Source organism: Anabrus simplex, chromosome 2 (assembly GCF_040414725.1).
Source record: "Anabrus simplex isolate iqAnaSimp1 chromosome 2, ASM4041472v1, whole genome shotgun sequence".
In the NCBI taxonomy this organism is placed as follows: Eukaryota; Metazoa; Arthropoda; class Insecta; order Orthoptera; family Tettigoniidae; genus Anabrus; species Anabrus simplex.
Genome location: NC_090266.1, coordinates 610,916,452 through 610,935,327, shown reverse-complemented (window position 1 = coordinate 610,935,327; position 18,876 = coordinate 610,916,452). Strand labels below are relative to the sequence as shown.

Here is an 18,876-nt window from a genome sequence, read left to right as displayed (position 1 = left end):
AAATGTAATGAACTGTAGCTAGTCAAGCATCGTCGGATATTTGCACAACATGGGAAAGGTTAGGAAATGGGAGCAAAAACAACAAACAGCAGCATGTAATCATTTGTGCATCTTTGCTCGACTGTTATCGGTTAGCTCATGAACAGCATCGAACATTCTTGTCCAGAATTGTTCTGGGTGATGAAAAATGGTGCCTTTATGTGAAATTTAGACAACAAAATGAATGGGTGAGTACTTAAAAAGAAAAAGCAAGCCCACATCCAAGAGTTAGGGTCAAAAAGGCATGTTAAGCATCTGGTGGGACAAGGAGGGTATCATGTTCTAGGAGTTGCTTCCCAGAAATGTAACTGTCATTGCTGACATTTATTGTCAATAACTGAGATGCCTTGTGGCTGCAATGCAAGAAAAGTGATTGGGACATCAAGTTTTGCTGTTGCACAATAATGCAATCATGATGATATGCTGCTAACATGACAAAAGCAGTTATGACAAAAGCAGTTATCCATGAGCTTGGTTGGGAGGTTCTTCCACAACCCTCCTATTCTACAGATCTTGCCCACTCTGATTTTCAGTTCTTCTGTTCTTTACCAAACAAAGTGCAAGGATACAGTTTTCATGACAAAAATGATCTCTGAACTTGGCTTGCCAACTTCTAGGCCAATCCAGCTGAGTTCTTCAGGCGAGGAATTTAATGATGATGATGATGTTTGTTGTTTAAAGGGTCTTAACAGCCAGGTCATCAGCCTCGTGAGGAATTTTAAAAATTGCCCCAGCACTGGCAAAATGTTACTGATAATGCAGGATACTACTGTACTGATTATGATGATTAGTAATACTAGTTTGTAGTTTGTATCGCCACTGAATCCCATTATCCTAAATGTGTAATATTAATAACACATCTTATCACAGCTAAAACGCTAGACTGATGCAACAACACAATAGACGACATCCCATGGTTTTGGCTAAGAATGTTTTCCATTACTTCCAGCTTGGCTGGTTAAACAGACTTAAACCTGTACGTCTCCACATGGTTGACTGTATTGTAAGCCCTTGTTCCAATCATAGAACACACTTACAGTCCAAACTTAAATAAAATAACCCATGTCCCATTTCAGGTCACAGTGTTCTTTGTTTCGCTGTAAAGAGTGAATGCTTGTGCCTGTACGCAAAGTATTGTTACTGTACAAGACATAATACTTTTTGGTTATCATATTTTATGAACATGGATTTTGCTTTATCAGTTCGATTTTACCACAAACACACTTTTTGCTTACTCTCACCTTGTGACTTCAGCATACATCTGTCTCTCTCACAAGCTTTCACCAAATATCACTGTGGTGGGGATAGCCAAATGCCCGGTCAGATGCGATGGTGCTCCTGTGGTGAAAGTCTTAGCCATTGCTCTGCTAAAAGGATCATGTTCAAAAACCCCACTTGCAATGGCCAAGATTCGAACTGCAGATGCCTTGACGATAGGCCTCTAAAAATGTCACTCTGCTACTTTGTGATGGATAGCTAGTTCATTATAAAGCTAAGGCTCTGGTATCAATTTAGACATACTGAATGTTCCCAAGACTAGAACACTACAAGGCTACCCATTTGTCTGGAGTGAATATGGGAAGACCCCATTCAAGATTATTACCATGTGTTTCAGAGACACGGAGAACACAGAACTTGGCCTAGACTGGCTCATCTAAGTTATGCTGTATCTTGAATCTGTGCATCTTGAGTCCTCCACCTGGAAGTTTGTTAGATCCCAACAGTTGCACCATTAGCAATCGTACAATGCCCAGACGACAATGAAGAGGCATGCAAGGTAAATGAGCGAGGCAATTTCCTGTTGCTTTTCCCATTGAGCCAGAAGGTGCTATTACATATCAATCTACCAAGTTCATTGAAACATATATACCAACCGATTCTACAAGCCATATTTTCACACCATTCATTACAGGGACTGGCTGATAGCAATACTTCTACTTAATTATTTATTGTATGGCTTTTAGTGACAGGAATGTCCAAAGACATGTTCGGCTCACCTGAGTGCAGGTCTTTCTATTGGATGCCCATGGGCGGCAAGCACATCTGGATGTGGAATGATGATAATGAGGTAGGGAGAGGGTGAAACTTGGTATTGGAACATTGCCTACTCCTGTCAAATAATACCAAGGGGTCAGTCATTTGCATGTTGTCAAGACAAAGATCAGACCGAGGCAAGTCTATGAAAGTACAAGAATTGTTCTAGCACATAACAGAAGATACAGAGTACTGAAAACACTATATCTAATCACAGATGGTTCCTTGGCTGAATGGGCAGCATAGTAGCCTTTGGTTCATAGAAACCTGGGTTTGATTCCCAGTTGAGCCTGGAATTAACTGTATATGATTGATTTCTCTGGCTTGGGGACAGGGTGTTTTTGTTTGTCTCAATACCACATCTCTTTATTTACACACAACACATCACACTACCAGCCACTGCAAAACATCCAATGCCGGGCTGAGTGGCTCAGACAGTTGAGGCGCTGGCCTTCTGACCTCAACTTGGCAGGTTCGATCCTGGCTCAGTCCGGTGGTCTTTGAAGGTACTCAAATACGTCAGCCTCCTGTCGGTAGATTTACTGGCATGTAAAAGAAGTCCTGCGGAACTAAATTCCGGAACTTCAGCATCTCCGAAAACTGTAAAAGAGTAGTTAGTGGGACATAAGGCAAATAACATTATTATTAAAACATCCAACAGTGATTATATCCCTCCACATGGGGTTGACATCAAGAAGGGCATATCTGGCCGTAAAACTGAGCCAAATCCACAGGTAGAGCTGACCCTAAGAAATTGGGAAAAGGCCAGGAAGTAGAAAAAGACACATGAATAATGGAGTGATGTAATAATTAATGATTACTGGATAATGGGATTTTATTGCACTTTAACCATTCATTGCCTTGAATGTAGGATATGACTTGACTAACCTTCTCTCTGTCTTTATGCACCATTTCACCATCACTTTCTGATGATGACTGCTCTGCGAGGATGAGACTGTGATGTATCCTATCCAACGAGTCTCTGAGCCTTTGGCTGCATTTCCATTGACAGGATTCCATCTGAAATGGAAGATTACAATGTGATAACAACAGCAAAAAGGATGTGCACAAGGCACGTATAAAATAACGTAATATAAAACAGATTCCTTCTTAATATCTACAAATATTTGAAATTTGTAAGTAGTTATGCCCTACATGATTGTATTAATTTCTGATGAAAACAAAACTTACATTTCTTATTGTTTAACTTACTGCAATATATCCTGAATGTACTAAAAAAAGTGTACAGAAACAAGTGGGCAGTAAGCAGATGCACATACCATCTTGCTACAGTGTAATGAACAGAGCTGCAGTTGTACGGTTGCACTAATAAAACCAACATTAAAGGCTTGGTCAGAGAGAATATTTTCCACTGCCTATCATTGTAGGAAGAACGAGCTACTGTGATATACAATATTGCATCATCTCCATCAAACAGACATGATGGTCAGTGGTCAACTGCCTCAATCTGTATAAAGCTTCTGCAAGGTGTCCACAGATTTGGGAAAACCATTTTTTTATGACTTTTTCATGATAATTTCCTAAAATATTCTGTGACTCACTCAAAACAAACAAAATGAATTAGAAAAAAAGAATGCTCACAACTCGAACCTTTTGGCACTTTCAACAAGTGTCCCCACTGGCATTCTTTTATTTATTTATTTATTTATTTATTAAAACATTTAGCAGGTTAATTACACAAAAATATCGGACTTACAATGATACAGAATAAAACAATAACTACCTATATTTATATAGTAATTCGTTTTAAATTAGGGGTGTCGCTATGTTAGTTGCACTATCCTGAAGTCTTACACTCGAGAACATGTTGATTATTATTCAAAAGTCTTACACTTTCAAATACGTATATGACAAAATTTGTGGTTTAGAAAGAATAATATCAAATCCAGTACTTGATATAGTTGGAAAACAGAAGGACAAAGACAGTAATTTATTACTTCGTGGTGGCAAGTACAAGTCACAGTTGATGGATGGCTCTATTGAGAGATTCATTTGGTGAAGACCATCCAATAGTAGTTGCAATAATGAGAGTGAGAAAAATTAAAAGAATAAAGGAAATAAGAGAGAAGAAAATTGAAGTATGGAAGTTAAAAGGTAAAAATGTACAGGAGATACTGAAACAACATATTCCAGCAATGGAAGTTGGAAGTGTGGAAGGGTCCAAGTTTAAAGAGACATTTGTAAGCTGTACAGAGAACACCTGTGTTAGAACATCTGCAAGAGTATAAGAAAAGGAGACACCATGGTGAGTATGCACAAAGCTCATGAAAGATGAAGGTTGAGTGTTACTAATACAGCCAAAAGAGAGAAAGAAAACATGTAAAGACTATTTCGACAAATTCCTGAATGTGAGAAATAGTGTGTGAGAGACAAAAGTGGTACAGTATGAAGAGACAGAAATAGAAAATGATATAACAATGTTAAATGTGGAATTAACAGTTAAAAGGATAAAAATGAAAGTAGTAGACATTGATGAAATCCACATGGGACTGATACCTAATGGAACAAAATTAGAGTAATGGAATGAGAGAGAAAGTTGGAGAAGTACCACAAATGCTCCGACCCAGCTGAATAAGGAGAAATGATGATGATGATAATAGATGTGTTTATGAAAAGAAGCATGGCTCTGATGGTTTATTCATTGTAGAGAATAGTAAACTTCATATATCTTAAATTCTTTGTTTGCTATTTTCATGACCTGAAAACAAAATTCATGACTTTTCAGGACTTCAAATCAAATCAAATCAAATCAAATCAAATCAAATCAAATCAAATCAAATCAAAATCTCTTTATTTGCAAATGAGGTGTCTACCTCGGTGGCAAATGGTGCACTAAAATACATTATTGTCAAGCACTAAATATTAAATTAACAAGAGAAGAAAATTTTTCCTATAATACAATATTATACAATTTACGCTAACAATGTTTTCTATTAAACACACAGCTCATCCTTAATAAATTTATATTGTTTACAAAATTCTAATTATAATATCTCCTGTACTACTTACAAATATAGTCAACTGATATACAGTATGTGGAATTGCTTCAAATGATACTATAAAACTGGTATAACATTAATATTTACATTGCATTTATTTATTTACTACTTTTTTTTTTTTTTTTTACCCGTTCTGGATCCTAAGTAGCATAACGACCTGCTGCGTCTTAACCAGAGCCCCTTTTGCCACCACTTTTCAGAGTTCCTGAAGGGCCTTCACAGCTACCGTAGCGGTCCCAGGGCCTTCGAAGTCCCCACTGTACTTCACCCCTACAGGCAGTCCCCTACTTTGGCTGTCCAAACTCCTTAGACCAGGGGATGGAATTAATTTATTCACACACATTTTTTTTATTTACAATAACCTGCACCGGTCGAATGCCCTCTAACACTTCATTTATTTTCTCTGTTGCTGTTTATTCTCTTCTTGAATATCTGTACAGATTTTGGAAAAGGATCAAACACTACCCCTGGTAAACTGTTCCACTCCTTCACACCCTTCCCAATGAATGAAAATTTACCCCAATCGCTTCTGCTAAAATTCCTTCTAATTTTATATTTGTGGTCAGTCCTGCCGATATAATTATTTTCCAACTGAAGCCTCTCACGGATATCTCCCCATGCTTCTTCTCCTGTATAGGCTCTATATAATCCTGTAAGTCTAGTTTTCTCCCTTCTCTTACTTAAAGTTTCCCACCCAAGTTCCTTTAACATTTCTGATACACTACTCTTTCTCCTGAAATCCCCTGTTACAAATCTTGCTGCTTTTCTCTGCACACTATCTATTTCTTTTATCAGGTATTCTTGGTGAGGATCCCAAACACTGTTTGCATATTCCAATAATGGATGAACCATACTCAAGTAACTTTTTTCTTTTAATTCTTTGTTGCATCCCTTAAGTAGCCTCATTATGACATGTAATGATCTGTATGCTTTCCCAACAATGTCATCAATATGACCCTTCCAGTGCAAATTACTTTCAAATCTCACACCTAAGTATTTGCACTTGCCATCTTTTGGGATAACTACCTCATCCAAAGTATATTCAAATTCAGTTTTAAAGCACCTGTTTGTAAAAGTTGTAACAGTTGATTTGCCTCCATTAACCTTCATATTATTTTCTTCAACCCATTGTTGGATACTTTCAAGGTCCCTTTGTAATTCTGAACAATCCTCAATGTTGTTTATTTCTCTATAAACAATTATGTCATCTGCATACAATCTTATTTTTGATGTTATATTGTTCCCTAAATCATTTGCGTATATTAAGAAAAGTAACGGACCGATTATACTACCCTGTGCAATTCCCTTCCAAACTTTCTCTTCCTGCGATACATTATTTCCTACTTTGACTTTCTGAACCCTTGAATTTAGAAATGCTTTTATCCAACGTGTAACCCTTACGTCCAATCCTATTCCCTCCAATTTCTTTAATAATATTCCATGTTCCACTCTATCAAAGGCTTTGGAAAGATCTATGGCTATGCAATCTAACTGACCTCCTGAATCCAACTGATCTGATATGTCCTGCTGAAATCCCACCAGTTGTGCCTCACAAGAAAATTTCTTTCTAAATCCATACTGGCTCCTCATGAACCAATTTTTATCATCACATATCCCTCTGATGTACTTCGATATTAAACTCTCCAGAATTTTACAAACTATACTGGTCAGGCTGATTGGTCTGTAGTTCTCTAGTTTCCTTTTATCACCCTTTCCTTTATAAATTGGTATTATTATAGATTCCTTCCATTCCTTTGGTATTACACTATTATTTATGACATAGTCAAAGAGAAATTTTAAATAAGGCACTATGTACCACCCCATTGTCTTTAATACCTCCCCAGTAATTTGATCACTTCCTGCAGCTTTTCCTTGCTGAAGCAGTTGGATTTCTCTGAAAATATCTTCGTTTGTGAATGAGAAACTTCTTGTTTCCCTCTGTCTCTCTCCCTCTCTATCTTCTGTTTCGGTTTCCAACTCTTGACAATCATCTACTGAATCTCTAAATTCCCTACTAAATAGGTTTGCTTTCTCAGTATCTGTTAAATAGTGTTCACCCCCTTCTCCCACCATTGTAGGAATTTGGACTCCTTTTCCTTTTTGATTCCTGATATATGAATACAGCTTTTTCCATTTCCCTTTGTGGTCATTACCCTCTTGAAGTATGCCATTCATATAATTCTCTTTTGCTTCCTTTTTCACTCTATTCAGTTCCCTCATTAGCTGTTTTCTAGTTTCTCTACTCTCCCTACCCTCTTTGATTTTCCTGTTTACTATTCTACATTTTCTTTTTAATTTTCTTATTTCCCTTGTATAATAAACAGGGTCTGAGGTCATTTTACCCTTCTTAACAGGTACAAATCTCTTCTCTCCTTCCCAAATAATTCCTTTAAATTTAGCCCAAAGTGTATCCACGTTACTCCCTTCACTTATCCAACAACTGAATTGTGATTTAAGGTAAGTCCCAAATTCATCAACTTTAGTTTTTCTGTACAATTTCTTGTCTTGTGTAACCCTCTTATTAAGCCTTTTTGGTACGAGTCCTACATCCATTATTACAGCCTTATGGTCTCCTATTCCTTCAATTACCTCAGTTTTATCAACAATTTCCCATGGTTTAACCAAGAATACATCTAGTAAGTTATTGAGACGAGTCGGTTCTTGTACTACTTGTATAAATCCTCCCTCCCAAATTAACTTATTTGCCAGTTTCTGTTCATGGGCTTCACTTGCAGCTCCTTTCCATTCAACTTCAGGCAAATTTAGATCTCCCCCAATTATTACCATATCATTATTATTGTTTTTATGAGTATAATCTATTATTTTTTCAAAGATTTCCATGTCTCTTTCCTCTCTTCCAGGCCTGTATGTTCCTATAATTCCCACCTCCTTCATATTATCACAAACTAATTTTATCCCTAATATTTCATCCCTTTCATCGGTAAACCATTCATGTGAACAGTAAGTTTCCTTCACCAGAATAAACACCCCCCCTCCCTTTTTATCTCCTCGGTCTCTACGATAGACTGTGTACCCTTCTGGAAATACTTCTCTATTACCCACCCCTTCTTTCAACCACGATTCCACTCCTATCACCACATCAGTCTCATAAGATTCCATCAATGTACCGAATTTTAATTGTTTATTTACTACACTTTGACAGTTTACCAAGAGCAGTCTCAGACCCCCTTCCTCCCTAAAACTTGACTGTTGCAATTGGGTAACTTGAAATTCCTTACTATCCTGAGTTTCTTTTTCTAGTTGACTGAGCCAGCTTGAAGTACAGCTGGCTCTTTCTACTAGTTTTCCTGGTCAGTATTATAACTCAAGGGAGTTGCCTGTTTTACAGTACATATCTTAAGATTAATAAAATCTAGAACAATATTTGCTATCTTTCGTTTACCTGAATTGTTTAGTGGAGGCCATGCTGCATTCAATAACCTGAGTATTCCTAAAATGTTTACAAATTTTAACAATATCTGTATTAACCTTGTCCACTTCAATGTTCACACACGAGTCTCTACTCAAATCATGCCTGTGGGGCACGTTCACTACAAAAACGTTAGTGTGGGTCAGCTTCCCTAGTGTATGTTTAAGTTGTGATCTTACATTCTTGGCGTCGTCGCGAGCTACGTCGTTCGTCCCACCGATGATAAGCACTGCATCGCCGCTCCCGAAGTTCCTAGTTGCTGCTTCTACGTTTTCCACAACACTGCTGATAGAAGCTCCTGGATATATTTCTCCGGTTGCTGCTACATTCTCGTCGTTAATCACTCCCGCAATTCCCCTTCCTTGGCTATCACCAAATACAGCTACCTTCGCTGATTTAGGCCTAACTGGGTCTTGAATCTGAGTTCTAGGCCTAAATTTTAAACTCGGCACGGCAACGGATCGCGATGATTTGGTTTCACGCGCGCGATCACTTTCTTCCAGGATTAAATTATTTAGGGCAGAAAACCTATTTCTAATGTTTATTTCCGGAAATTCAGTTGTAGATTTCTTCTTAGCCGGCCATCCACGAACTACTTGACACCACGTGCTCGAGTTTGTTACTTGTACCGGTATATCACTCGAAGAATGGTCAGTCCCAAATTCTAGCGATCGCAGTCTTTCTTTTAATTCTTGATTTTCAACTTTAAGAGTCTCATTGTCCTTTTTTAGAATGTTTATAATTTCTAAAGCACTTTTATATTCCTCATCGACTGTTTTCGATGCTTCGTCAACGCCGTCCCCAACAACAACATTCCGAACACACTGCTCACAAATCCAGTCAACATTTTCATTAGTTTTTACGTCTCTAGGGCAATTTCCGCACTTATAATGCCACCATCGATCACATGAATCACACAACATTCCATTTTTCACTAATTTTCGACATTTTCCGCACTTTTCGTCACATTTTACGGTTAATTTACTCGGAGAATAAAACACTACGTCGTCATTACCGGGCGCCATTTTGAAAAAAACTACAAAACTACAAATGATGACTTTTTCATCACTTTCATGATTTTTATGACCTACAGACACCCTGTTATAAGGTGTAGTGATACATCCATGTAAAATTGTACCAGAAAAGCAAATGTTTTCAATTTTCATTTGAACATGTAATTAAATGTAAATAAAACTCCTATGTACATGTGTGAATGAAATGTATGACACAGTGATATTCCCATAATTCTTCACATCTTTGGTTGATTTCATGAGCCCATTTCTACTTCCAGGATTTTTTAATTGGTGAAAATATCAGCAGCAGTTGCTGTTCATCAGAATCACATATACCAAAGAAAGTGTGCAGCACACTGAACGTGGAACACAAAGTTGTCGAATGTATACCGGTACCTAGCCTTTGGCCACCGCTAGTAAGTCGCTTTCTATCTGTCATCCCAAAGCTGTTAAAAGGAGCGACTTCATTGGATAGCCTCGCCAAGGAGAGGGGCGCATTCTGACTGACCGAGCCAGTACCAACCAATTGCTGCAAGAATGGCAAGTAGGATATCATAGTCTCTTTCTTCATAAGCATAAGGACCGGACAAAAGGATTAACATTTCAAAATAACTACTCTACTCACATTGTTAATCCTAGCTAAATACAGTAAATAAGTTAACTTACTATTGTATGAATGCAAGGCCGTACCCGGGGGGGGGGGGGGTTAGAGGGGTTTAAACCCCCTCTGAAACAATAATGAACTTACAAATTTAAATAGCACACATGGGTTTTGAAATACAGTAAATTAGAAATATTATGAAAACAAGCATTTGCAACATAAACAATTGAATGAAACCTATAAAATATTTGTAAATTTAAATGTTTCTCTATGAATATAGTTAACAAATTTACTGAAAACATAAATGGAAGTTTTAATTTTGGTGAGATATACGGATTGTTTGTTTTCAATGTTCTTAATAAATTTGCACCATCATTAAATACCCAGTTCTCAAGCTGGAGGAATTAGCCAAATATGATTAAAATTCCTGGCCCGGCCAAATATCAAACTCGGGGTTCTATGAAACTAAGTCCATTACAATGACAGTTCAGACAAGGAGGCGGTCTTAAAACAGTTTTCCATAATTGACAGTAAAGAATTCAAATAAACAATTAGTTTCTGTAAAGATTTCATTCTGAAATATTTTTCTTGGGCATTTTATTAGTGTCATACAATTACAGAAAACAAAGTCTGCTGTCTTAATGTTGTAAGTACTGGAAAGGAACAAACAAGTGTCAAATCAGGTCATGTACAGAAATCACAGGAACAAGAAGGAACACACAATAGGATGAACATAATGGCAGGTCAGTAAGGAAAAAGGGAGCAAAAGAAAGAGGACACAAGGACAAACGTAAAAATATGTTCATATGTCTCTAAACATGACTTGTCTTAATATCATAAAAGCAGAAATATCTTACTTATAAACTTGAATGGTTTGTATAATTGTATAGTTTTGGTCTTCAGGTCTTCAGTTTTTGTTTTGTTTTCTGTTTTTTTTTTTTTTTTTTTTTTTTTTTTCTTTTTTTTTTTTTCTTTTCACATTTGTTGTCAGTTCATGTGGATCATGTTCCAGCTGTACTTAAGAGATTATTCCATTTTTTCTCACCTTCTCGCCAGTTACTTCAGATCAGCACTGATGTGGATTAAGCCCTGTTTTGCAATAGAATGCTCTTCATGATACCAACCCTATGTGGAAGGATGTACCAGTATTTATTAGTGCGTGTTCATGTGGTTGTTAGCAGTATAATATGTTGTGTGTAGGTGACTTGAATTTAGCCGATCACAAATACCCAGTTCTCGAGCTGGAGGAGTTAGCCAAACTTGATTAAAATTCCCAGCCTGGCCAAAAATCGAACTTGGTGTTCTATGAAACAAAGTCCCTTACACTGACAGTTCAGACAAGGAAGCAGTCTTAAAACAGCTTTCCATAATTGATAGTAAAGAATTCAAATAAACGTATCCTTTCTGTAAACAAAATATTCCATTTTTAGTGTCACATTTAACTATGTTCTACTAGACTTCAGGGGCTGCCAGGCTGAGGCGTAAAAGTGTGCTCAGTTCACCCGGATTGACGTGGGTTCGAATCCCCATCGTGAAGTAAAAAATTTTAGAAACAAGATTTCCACTTCTGGAGGTGCACATGCATCTGAGCTTATGCCAAAAATGAGTACCAGATTAATTCCTGGGTACAAAGGTAACCAGACATAGACCTAAACATTCTACGCCACCAAGTGCCAAGGTTACGGATGGTGGAAGCCTTTACCTTCCACTCCTCCAAGGACCTTCGTGACCTGTACAGAGACGGCTTTGCTTTGCTTCCTACTAGAATTCATCCTGAAAAGTTTTCATGCACACATGCTTTTCAAGTATTTTTAAACAGTTCATGGCAATCGCTAAAATATTATTACACCATATTTAATTTTCCTTAGAGTAAATGTACTACTAAAACACTTACCTAAGTCAGCCTATTTACAAAAGGCCATTCCCTGATTCAGAAGCATAAAAATAAAGGCTAGCAATGAAAACCTCTTTTTTTTTTTTTTTTTTTTTTTCAATTTGCTTTACGTCGCACCAACACAGGTAGGTCTTATGGTGCCAATGGGATAGGAAAGGCCTAGGAGTGGGAAGGAAGCAGCTGTGGCCTTAATTAAGAGAACATCTAGCCAGAGGAAAACCCAACTGATGAAATACTAATTCAGAGCCACAGAAATCTGTGAAAAATCTCAACAGATGTTGGACATATTTTTCTTAGTATACCCCTTTAAATTCTTTTTGTTTTCCCCACCTCAAGGGTTATATTCACAGTAAACAAAATGGATAAATATAGCAATTTTAGTCCGTGTAAAGTCGTATTTGGGCAACCCAAGTCTCACTTTCGCATCATTCTGACTAACAGTTAACTTGTTAATTGCGAATATGTATAGTTTGATCATGATATATGTCTACCTTTAGTCCTGTTTCCTGATACAGGGTCGGGGATGAAGCGAGATGAAATTATATGGCATGATTTAACGGCTGGATGCCAACCCTAACTGAGGAATTAATGAAGATGAAATGAGTGATGGTGAATGAAATTGGGAGAGAAAGTGGAAGGAATCGGCTGTGGCCTATTAATAGGAACTGTTTCGATATTTGCCTGGAAGTAGAGATGGGAAATCACAGAAAACCATTCTCAGGACAGCTAACATGGGGCAGCCCCCACAATCCTCACAACCTCAACAAAAAAAAATTCCTGGGTATGGCCTTGTATGTATGTATGTATGTATGTATGTATGTATGGAGCAATCAATTTTGTCATCTGAACTTCTGATTCTAGAAATTAAGACTCATTTTTCATATGCTGCTTGGAATTATTGCTTGAGACCATGAGAAGAGCAGACAAATAGGATACAGAATTGTGAATATAGGAAATCACACACCTCTATTACTCTACTTCAGATCTGCACAATTTGTCAAGTGAGAGAGACCCAACAGAGATCCAAAGGAAAATTGATGGGGCCAGATGAATTTTTTTTTCCCATAGACATTTTGGATGCCTATGTTCAAAGAGGGATGGTTGTCTAGTTCCTCCCCTTAAAACAATAATCAATCATGTCAGTTATTATGCTTTTCAAATGTTAACCACAGAATAGACAATAGAAAAGACTCAAGACATGCACTAGATGCACTGCAAATCACAACATTCTTTTTAGGTATTTATATTTAATTTCCATTGTTCATAAATTTATAAATTTGCTATAGTATTCTGGATCCTGGATTTTAAAAAAATGCGCTTGTTCCTATTATATTTACATGCATAATTTTCCTGTTTACTTTAAAAAATTAACCTTTACAATAGGGGGAGGAGGGAATACACACTTTTTTGGAGGGGTCCTTCGGCAATTGCTGGCATACAAATGTCCTCCTTCAAAGAAAATGGTTGTTCCTCTTCATGAATCTACACAGCCACTCTGCTTACTTTAAACTGTGAGATTCCTTTATTGTTTCTCTCTGCACCTCCAGTGCCTTTAACTGTAGCATTTTGTGCAAAACTGAATAGCCATAGTTTCTTAATCCAGTTAAATATTATAACAGTTCTTTTTAAATTTCTACATAATGGCCTAATTCTGGTTCTCAAAATGATAAGGCTATCTTTATGGCACACTGGAAGTGTCGTCCTTCTTTATGTCAGTAGGGTACATGTGATGGCTTTACACAAAACTTAAGACCTGCAGATATTTATATTTAATTTCCGTTGTTCATAAATATTGTAGGCTATAAATTTATAAATTTGCTATAGTATTCTAGATCCTGGATAAGAAAAAATGTGCTTGTCCTTATTATATTTACATGCATTATTTTCCATTAATTTCTGGAGCACAGTCACTGTTAATTTCAACTGTGTGCTGTAACTCCTGATTTTCTTACGCATCACTGACCACTATTAACTTACATATGCAAAAATAATTAGCACAGAGACGGGTACATGTTAAAGAGCAAGTGCATACCTCCCACGTGTTTACTACTTAGGATACTAGCGATGTGTGTGCAGTGCAACATTATCCATAGCTTACAGAGTCTAGAGGTCTCGTCGCCACTTGCACTTTTAGATGCTGCATAGTCTAGTGGTCAGACATTTAAATGATATGGCTACAGCTAGATAGGCGTTGTTCAAATCTAACAATTTTTTAATGGAAATGAACATAGCATTTTATTCCAGTCAGCCTGGCTGGACTGTATGCTAACTAACGCAGTTGTGTAGGTATTAACTGCCATAGGTTTCAGAACACGCTGGCTACACAATGTATTTTTAACATAGCTGTCTTAGTTGTACGGCGTCCATGTAGACCATTGTGCATTTTCAAAGAAATGAAATGTTTTGAAATATCATGACAAAATTAAGCACAAGCAACTGTTTCGTTATTCTTGTAGAACATCTTAAAAATGGATGACTACCTTGAGCGCTGTGCTATAATCCATGACTAAATCAAAACATAATAGATCCCAGATTTCTCAATAAATAAATTTCTCCAATTTGCAGTTTACAGATTCCTTTTAAAATTTGTAAATGACTAAATGGAAATGAATATAAGAAATTACAAAGATGCTACACATCTACATGGTGAATGTTTCTGTTCCTTATTTGCTGTACACAACACCAACTGGATAATTGCCTTTCACTGTACATTTTATAGTAGAGAGGTAGGAGTATTGCTGGGATATTTTATGTTGCAAGTGTGGTCTAGATGTTACGATGTACAAGAGAAAGGCGCATGCTGACAATTATCACAGGATTGGCAAGGTTTCAGTGTGCTGCAACCTCAAGACTGCTTTCATACATACATACATACATACATACATACATACATACATACATACATACATACATACATACATACATACATACATTATCATTATAGACTGTTATGCCTTTCAGTGTTCAGTCTGCAAGCCTCTGTGTAGTTACTAAACGTCGCCACAATCCTCCATTTGCAACTAGTGTTGTGGCCTTATTTAGGTCTACACCTCTTATCTTTAAATCATTAGAAACCGAGTCTAACCATCGTCGTCTTGGTCTACCTCTACTTCTCTTATCCTCCACAACAGAGTCCATTATTCTCCTAGGTAACCTATCCTCCTCCATTCGCCTCACATGACCCCACCACCGAAGCCGGTTTATGCGTAAAGCTTCATCCATCGAGTTCATTCCTAAATTAGCCTTTATCTCCTCATTCCCAGTACCCTCCTGCCTTTGTTCCCACCTGTTTGTACCAGCAATCATTCTTGCTACTTTCATGTCTGTTACTTCTAACTTATGAATAAGATATCCTGAGTCCACCCAGTTTTCGCTCCCGTAAAGCAAAGTTGGTCTGAAAACAGACCGATGTAAAGATAGTTTCATCTGGGAGCTGACTTTCTTCTTACAGAATACTGTTGATCGCAGCTGCGAGCTCACTGCATTAGCTTTACGACAATTTGATTCAATCTCACTTACTATATTACCATGCTGGGAGAACACACAACCTAAATATTTGAAATTATCGACCTGTTCTAGCTTTGTATCACCAATCTGACATTCAATTCTGTTGAATTTCTTACCTACTGACATCAATTTAGTCTTCGAGAGGCTAATTTTCATACTATACTCATTGCACCTATTTTCAAGTTCCAGGATATTAGACTGCTGGCTTTTGGCACAATCTGCCATTAGGACCAAGCCGCCAGCAGAGGCCAAACTGCTTACTACATTTCCACCTAACTGAATCCCTCCCTGCCATTTTATATCTTTAAGCAGATGATCCATATAAACTACGAACAGCAGAGGTGAGAGATTGCAGCCTTGTCTAACCCCTGTAAGTACCCTGAACCAAGAACTCATTCTACCATCAATTCTCACTGAAGCCCAATTGTCAACATAAATGCCTTTGATTGATTTTAATAACCTACCTTTAATTCCATAGTCCCCCAATATAGCGAACGCCTTTTCTCTCGGTACCCTGTCATAGGCTTTCTCTAGATCTACGAAACAAACACAATTGCCTATTCCTCTCATAGCATTTTTCAATTACCTAGCGCATACTGAAAATCTGATCCTGACAGTCTCTCTGTGGTCTGAAACCACACTGGTTTTCATCCAACTTCCTCTCAACGACTGATCGCACCCTCCCTTCCAAGATGCCAGTGAATACTTTGGCTGGTATACTAATCAATGAGATACCTCGATAGTTGTTGCAATCCTTCCTGTTCCCTTGCTTATAGATAGGTGCAATTACTGCTTTTGTCCAATCTGAAGGTACCCTCCCAACACTCCATGCTAATTTTACTATTCTATGAAGCCATTTCATACCTGCCTTCCCACTATACTTCACCATTTCAGGTCTAATTACATCTATTCTTGCTGCTTTATGACAATGGAATTTATTTACCATCCTTTCCACTTCCTCAAGCATAATTTCACCAACATCATTTTCCTCCTCCTCATGAGCTTGGCTGTTCGCAACACCACCAGGATGATTTCCTTTTACATTGAGAAGATGTTCAAAATATTCCCTCCACCTCTCCAGTGATTCTCTGGGATCTATTATGAGTTCACCTGAATTACTCAAAACACTGTTCATTTCCTATTTCCCTCCCTTCCTAACATTCTTTATTACTGTCCAGAAAGGTTTCCCTGCTGCTTGACGTAGTCTTTCCAGGTTATTACCAAAATCTTCCCATGACCTTTTTGGATTCAACAACTATTTGTTTCGCTCTGTTTGTTTCATCTATGTACAAATCCTTGTCTGCCTCGGCCCTTGTTTGGAGCCACTTCTGATAAGCCTTCTTTTTACGTTTACAGACTGCTCTCACTTCATCATTCCACCAAGATGTTCGCCTTTTCCCATCTTTACACACAGTTGTTCCTAGGCATTCCCTTGCTGTTTCTACTACAGCATCCCTGTATGCCACCCATTCACTTTCTATATCCTGAACCTGCTTACTGTCTACTGTTCGAAACTTCTCACTAATCATATCCATGTACTTCTAATTACCTCGTCCTGGAGATTTTCTACTTTTATTCGTTTGCAGACAGATTTCACTTTCTCTACCCTAGGCCTAGAGATACTTAGTTCACTACAGATCAAATAGTGGTCTGTATCATCGAAAAATCTGCGAAAAACTTGTACATTCCTAACAGATTTCCTGAATTCAAAGTCTGTTAAGATATAGTCCATTATGGATCTGGTACCCCTAGCCTCCCATGTGTAGCAGTGAATAGCCTTATGCTTGAAGAATGTATTCGTAACTGCTAAACCCATCCTAGCACAAAAGTCCAGCAAACACTTCCCATTTCCATTAGCTTCCATATCTTCCCCACATTTACCAATCACCCTTTCGTATCCTTCAGTTCTATTCTCAACTCTTGCATTGAAATTGCCCATTAGCACTATTCTATCCTTGCTGTTAACCCTGACCACGATGTCACTCAATGCTTCATAAAACTTGTCAACTTCATCCTCATCTGCACCCTCACATGGTGAATACACGGACACAATTCTAGTCCTAATTCATCCAACTGACAAATCTACCCACATCATTCGCTCATTTACGTGCCTAACAGAAACTATGTTGCGTGCAATGGTATTCCTGATAAAGAGACCTACCCCAGACTCTGCCCTTCCCTTTCTAACACCTGTCAAGTACACTTTATAATCTCCTATCTCCTCCCCGTTATCTCCCCTTACCCCAATATCACTTACTCCTAGCACATCCAGATGCATCCTCTTTGCTGACTCAGCCAGTTCTACTTTCTTTCTTCCATAAGCCCCATTAATATTGATAGCTCCCCATCGAATTCCATTTTGTTCGCCAAGTTGTTTTCATGGAGTCCCTCGCCTGTCAAATCGGAGTGGGACTCCGTTACTCCCATAGGTCCGAGGCTTGCTTAAAATGTTCTGAGCTCGGTAAATTCATGAAGCAGGATGCTACCCTACTTGCACATAGTCCAAGTGAGGATCTCTCCTCTAACGGGTTATGGACCACCGGTGAATTGTATAGTCCTAGCCGCCTGAGCACAAGGAGGGCCATGACTCAGAATATGTCTGAGATGCCTGCTCCCATTCCACAGCAACTGGTATCCCGACTCTCAGGATCACTTACTAGGCCACTCAGCCGTTGCCCATGGTTCACGAACTAGGACGTGACTACAGTAACCCACACCATGAACCATGACTGTCTTCACAACAAGAACAATATTTCATCAGTTATACTTTAATACCTTGGAGATCTGTTCAGTGCAGGTATTTATACTATTGTCTAGTAGTGTAGGAAGATTATTTGAGCACCTTCAAACACCACTTGACTAAGCCAGGATCGAACCTGACATGTTGGGGTCAGAAGGCAAGCGCCTCAACCATCTGAGCTACTCAGCCTGCATTTCAAGAACGATTCCTGGGTTTAGACGTTCAAAGTCGTGAAACAGGCCATAATATTTATAATCAATTTCGGGAAACTCAGCCCAGTGGTTTTCGGAAATGCTGAGGTGCCAGATATTTATCCCACACGAGTTCATTTATAAGTCTGTAAATCTATTTTTTATGGTTTGAGCCGAAATCAAACTCGCCAACATGGGCTCAGAAGGCTCTACAGTCTGAGATACTCAGGCCAACTCTCTTTCCTCAATCGTGAAATAAAATTTAAGGAACTTGTGGGTCTGGCTACCACCCACCATTATTAAACATACCCCTAATGAAAAGCTAATGAAATAATTACGTGTACCTCTTTCAGAAAAGAAGAGATACTAAAAACTAGGAGAGTTAGGCAACCTGTGATCGAGTTGAC

At 38.1% G+C, this 18,876-nt stretch overlaps 1 protein-coding gene across 1 annotated transcript in view; it reads right to left on the bottom strand.

Moving 5' to 3' along the window:
- The window catches only part of Vps50 (vacuolar protein sorting 50), a 323,674-nt gene that overhangs the window by 82,505 nt on the left and 222,293 nt on the right, over nucleotides 1-18,876 (bottom strand). The window contains exon 13 of the mRNA XM_067141007.2: nucleotides 2,962-3,093. Coding sequence (XP_066997108.2) covers nucleotides 2,962-3,093 — 132 coding nt within the window. The remainder of the gene's footprint in view (nucleotides 1-2,961; nucleotides 3,094-18,876) is intronic.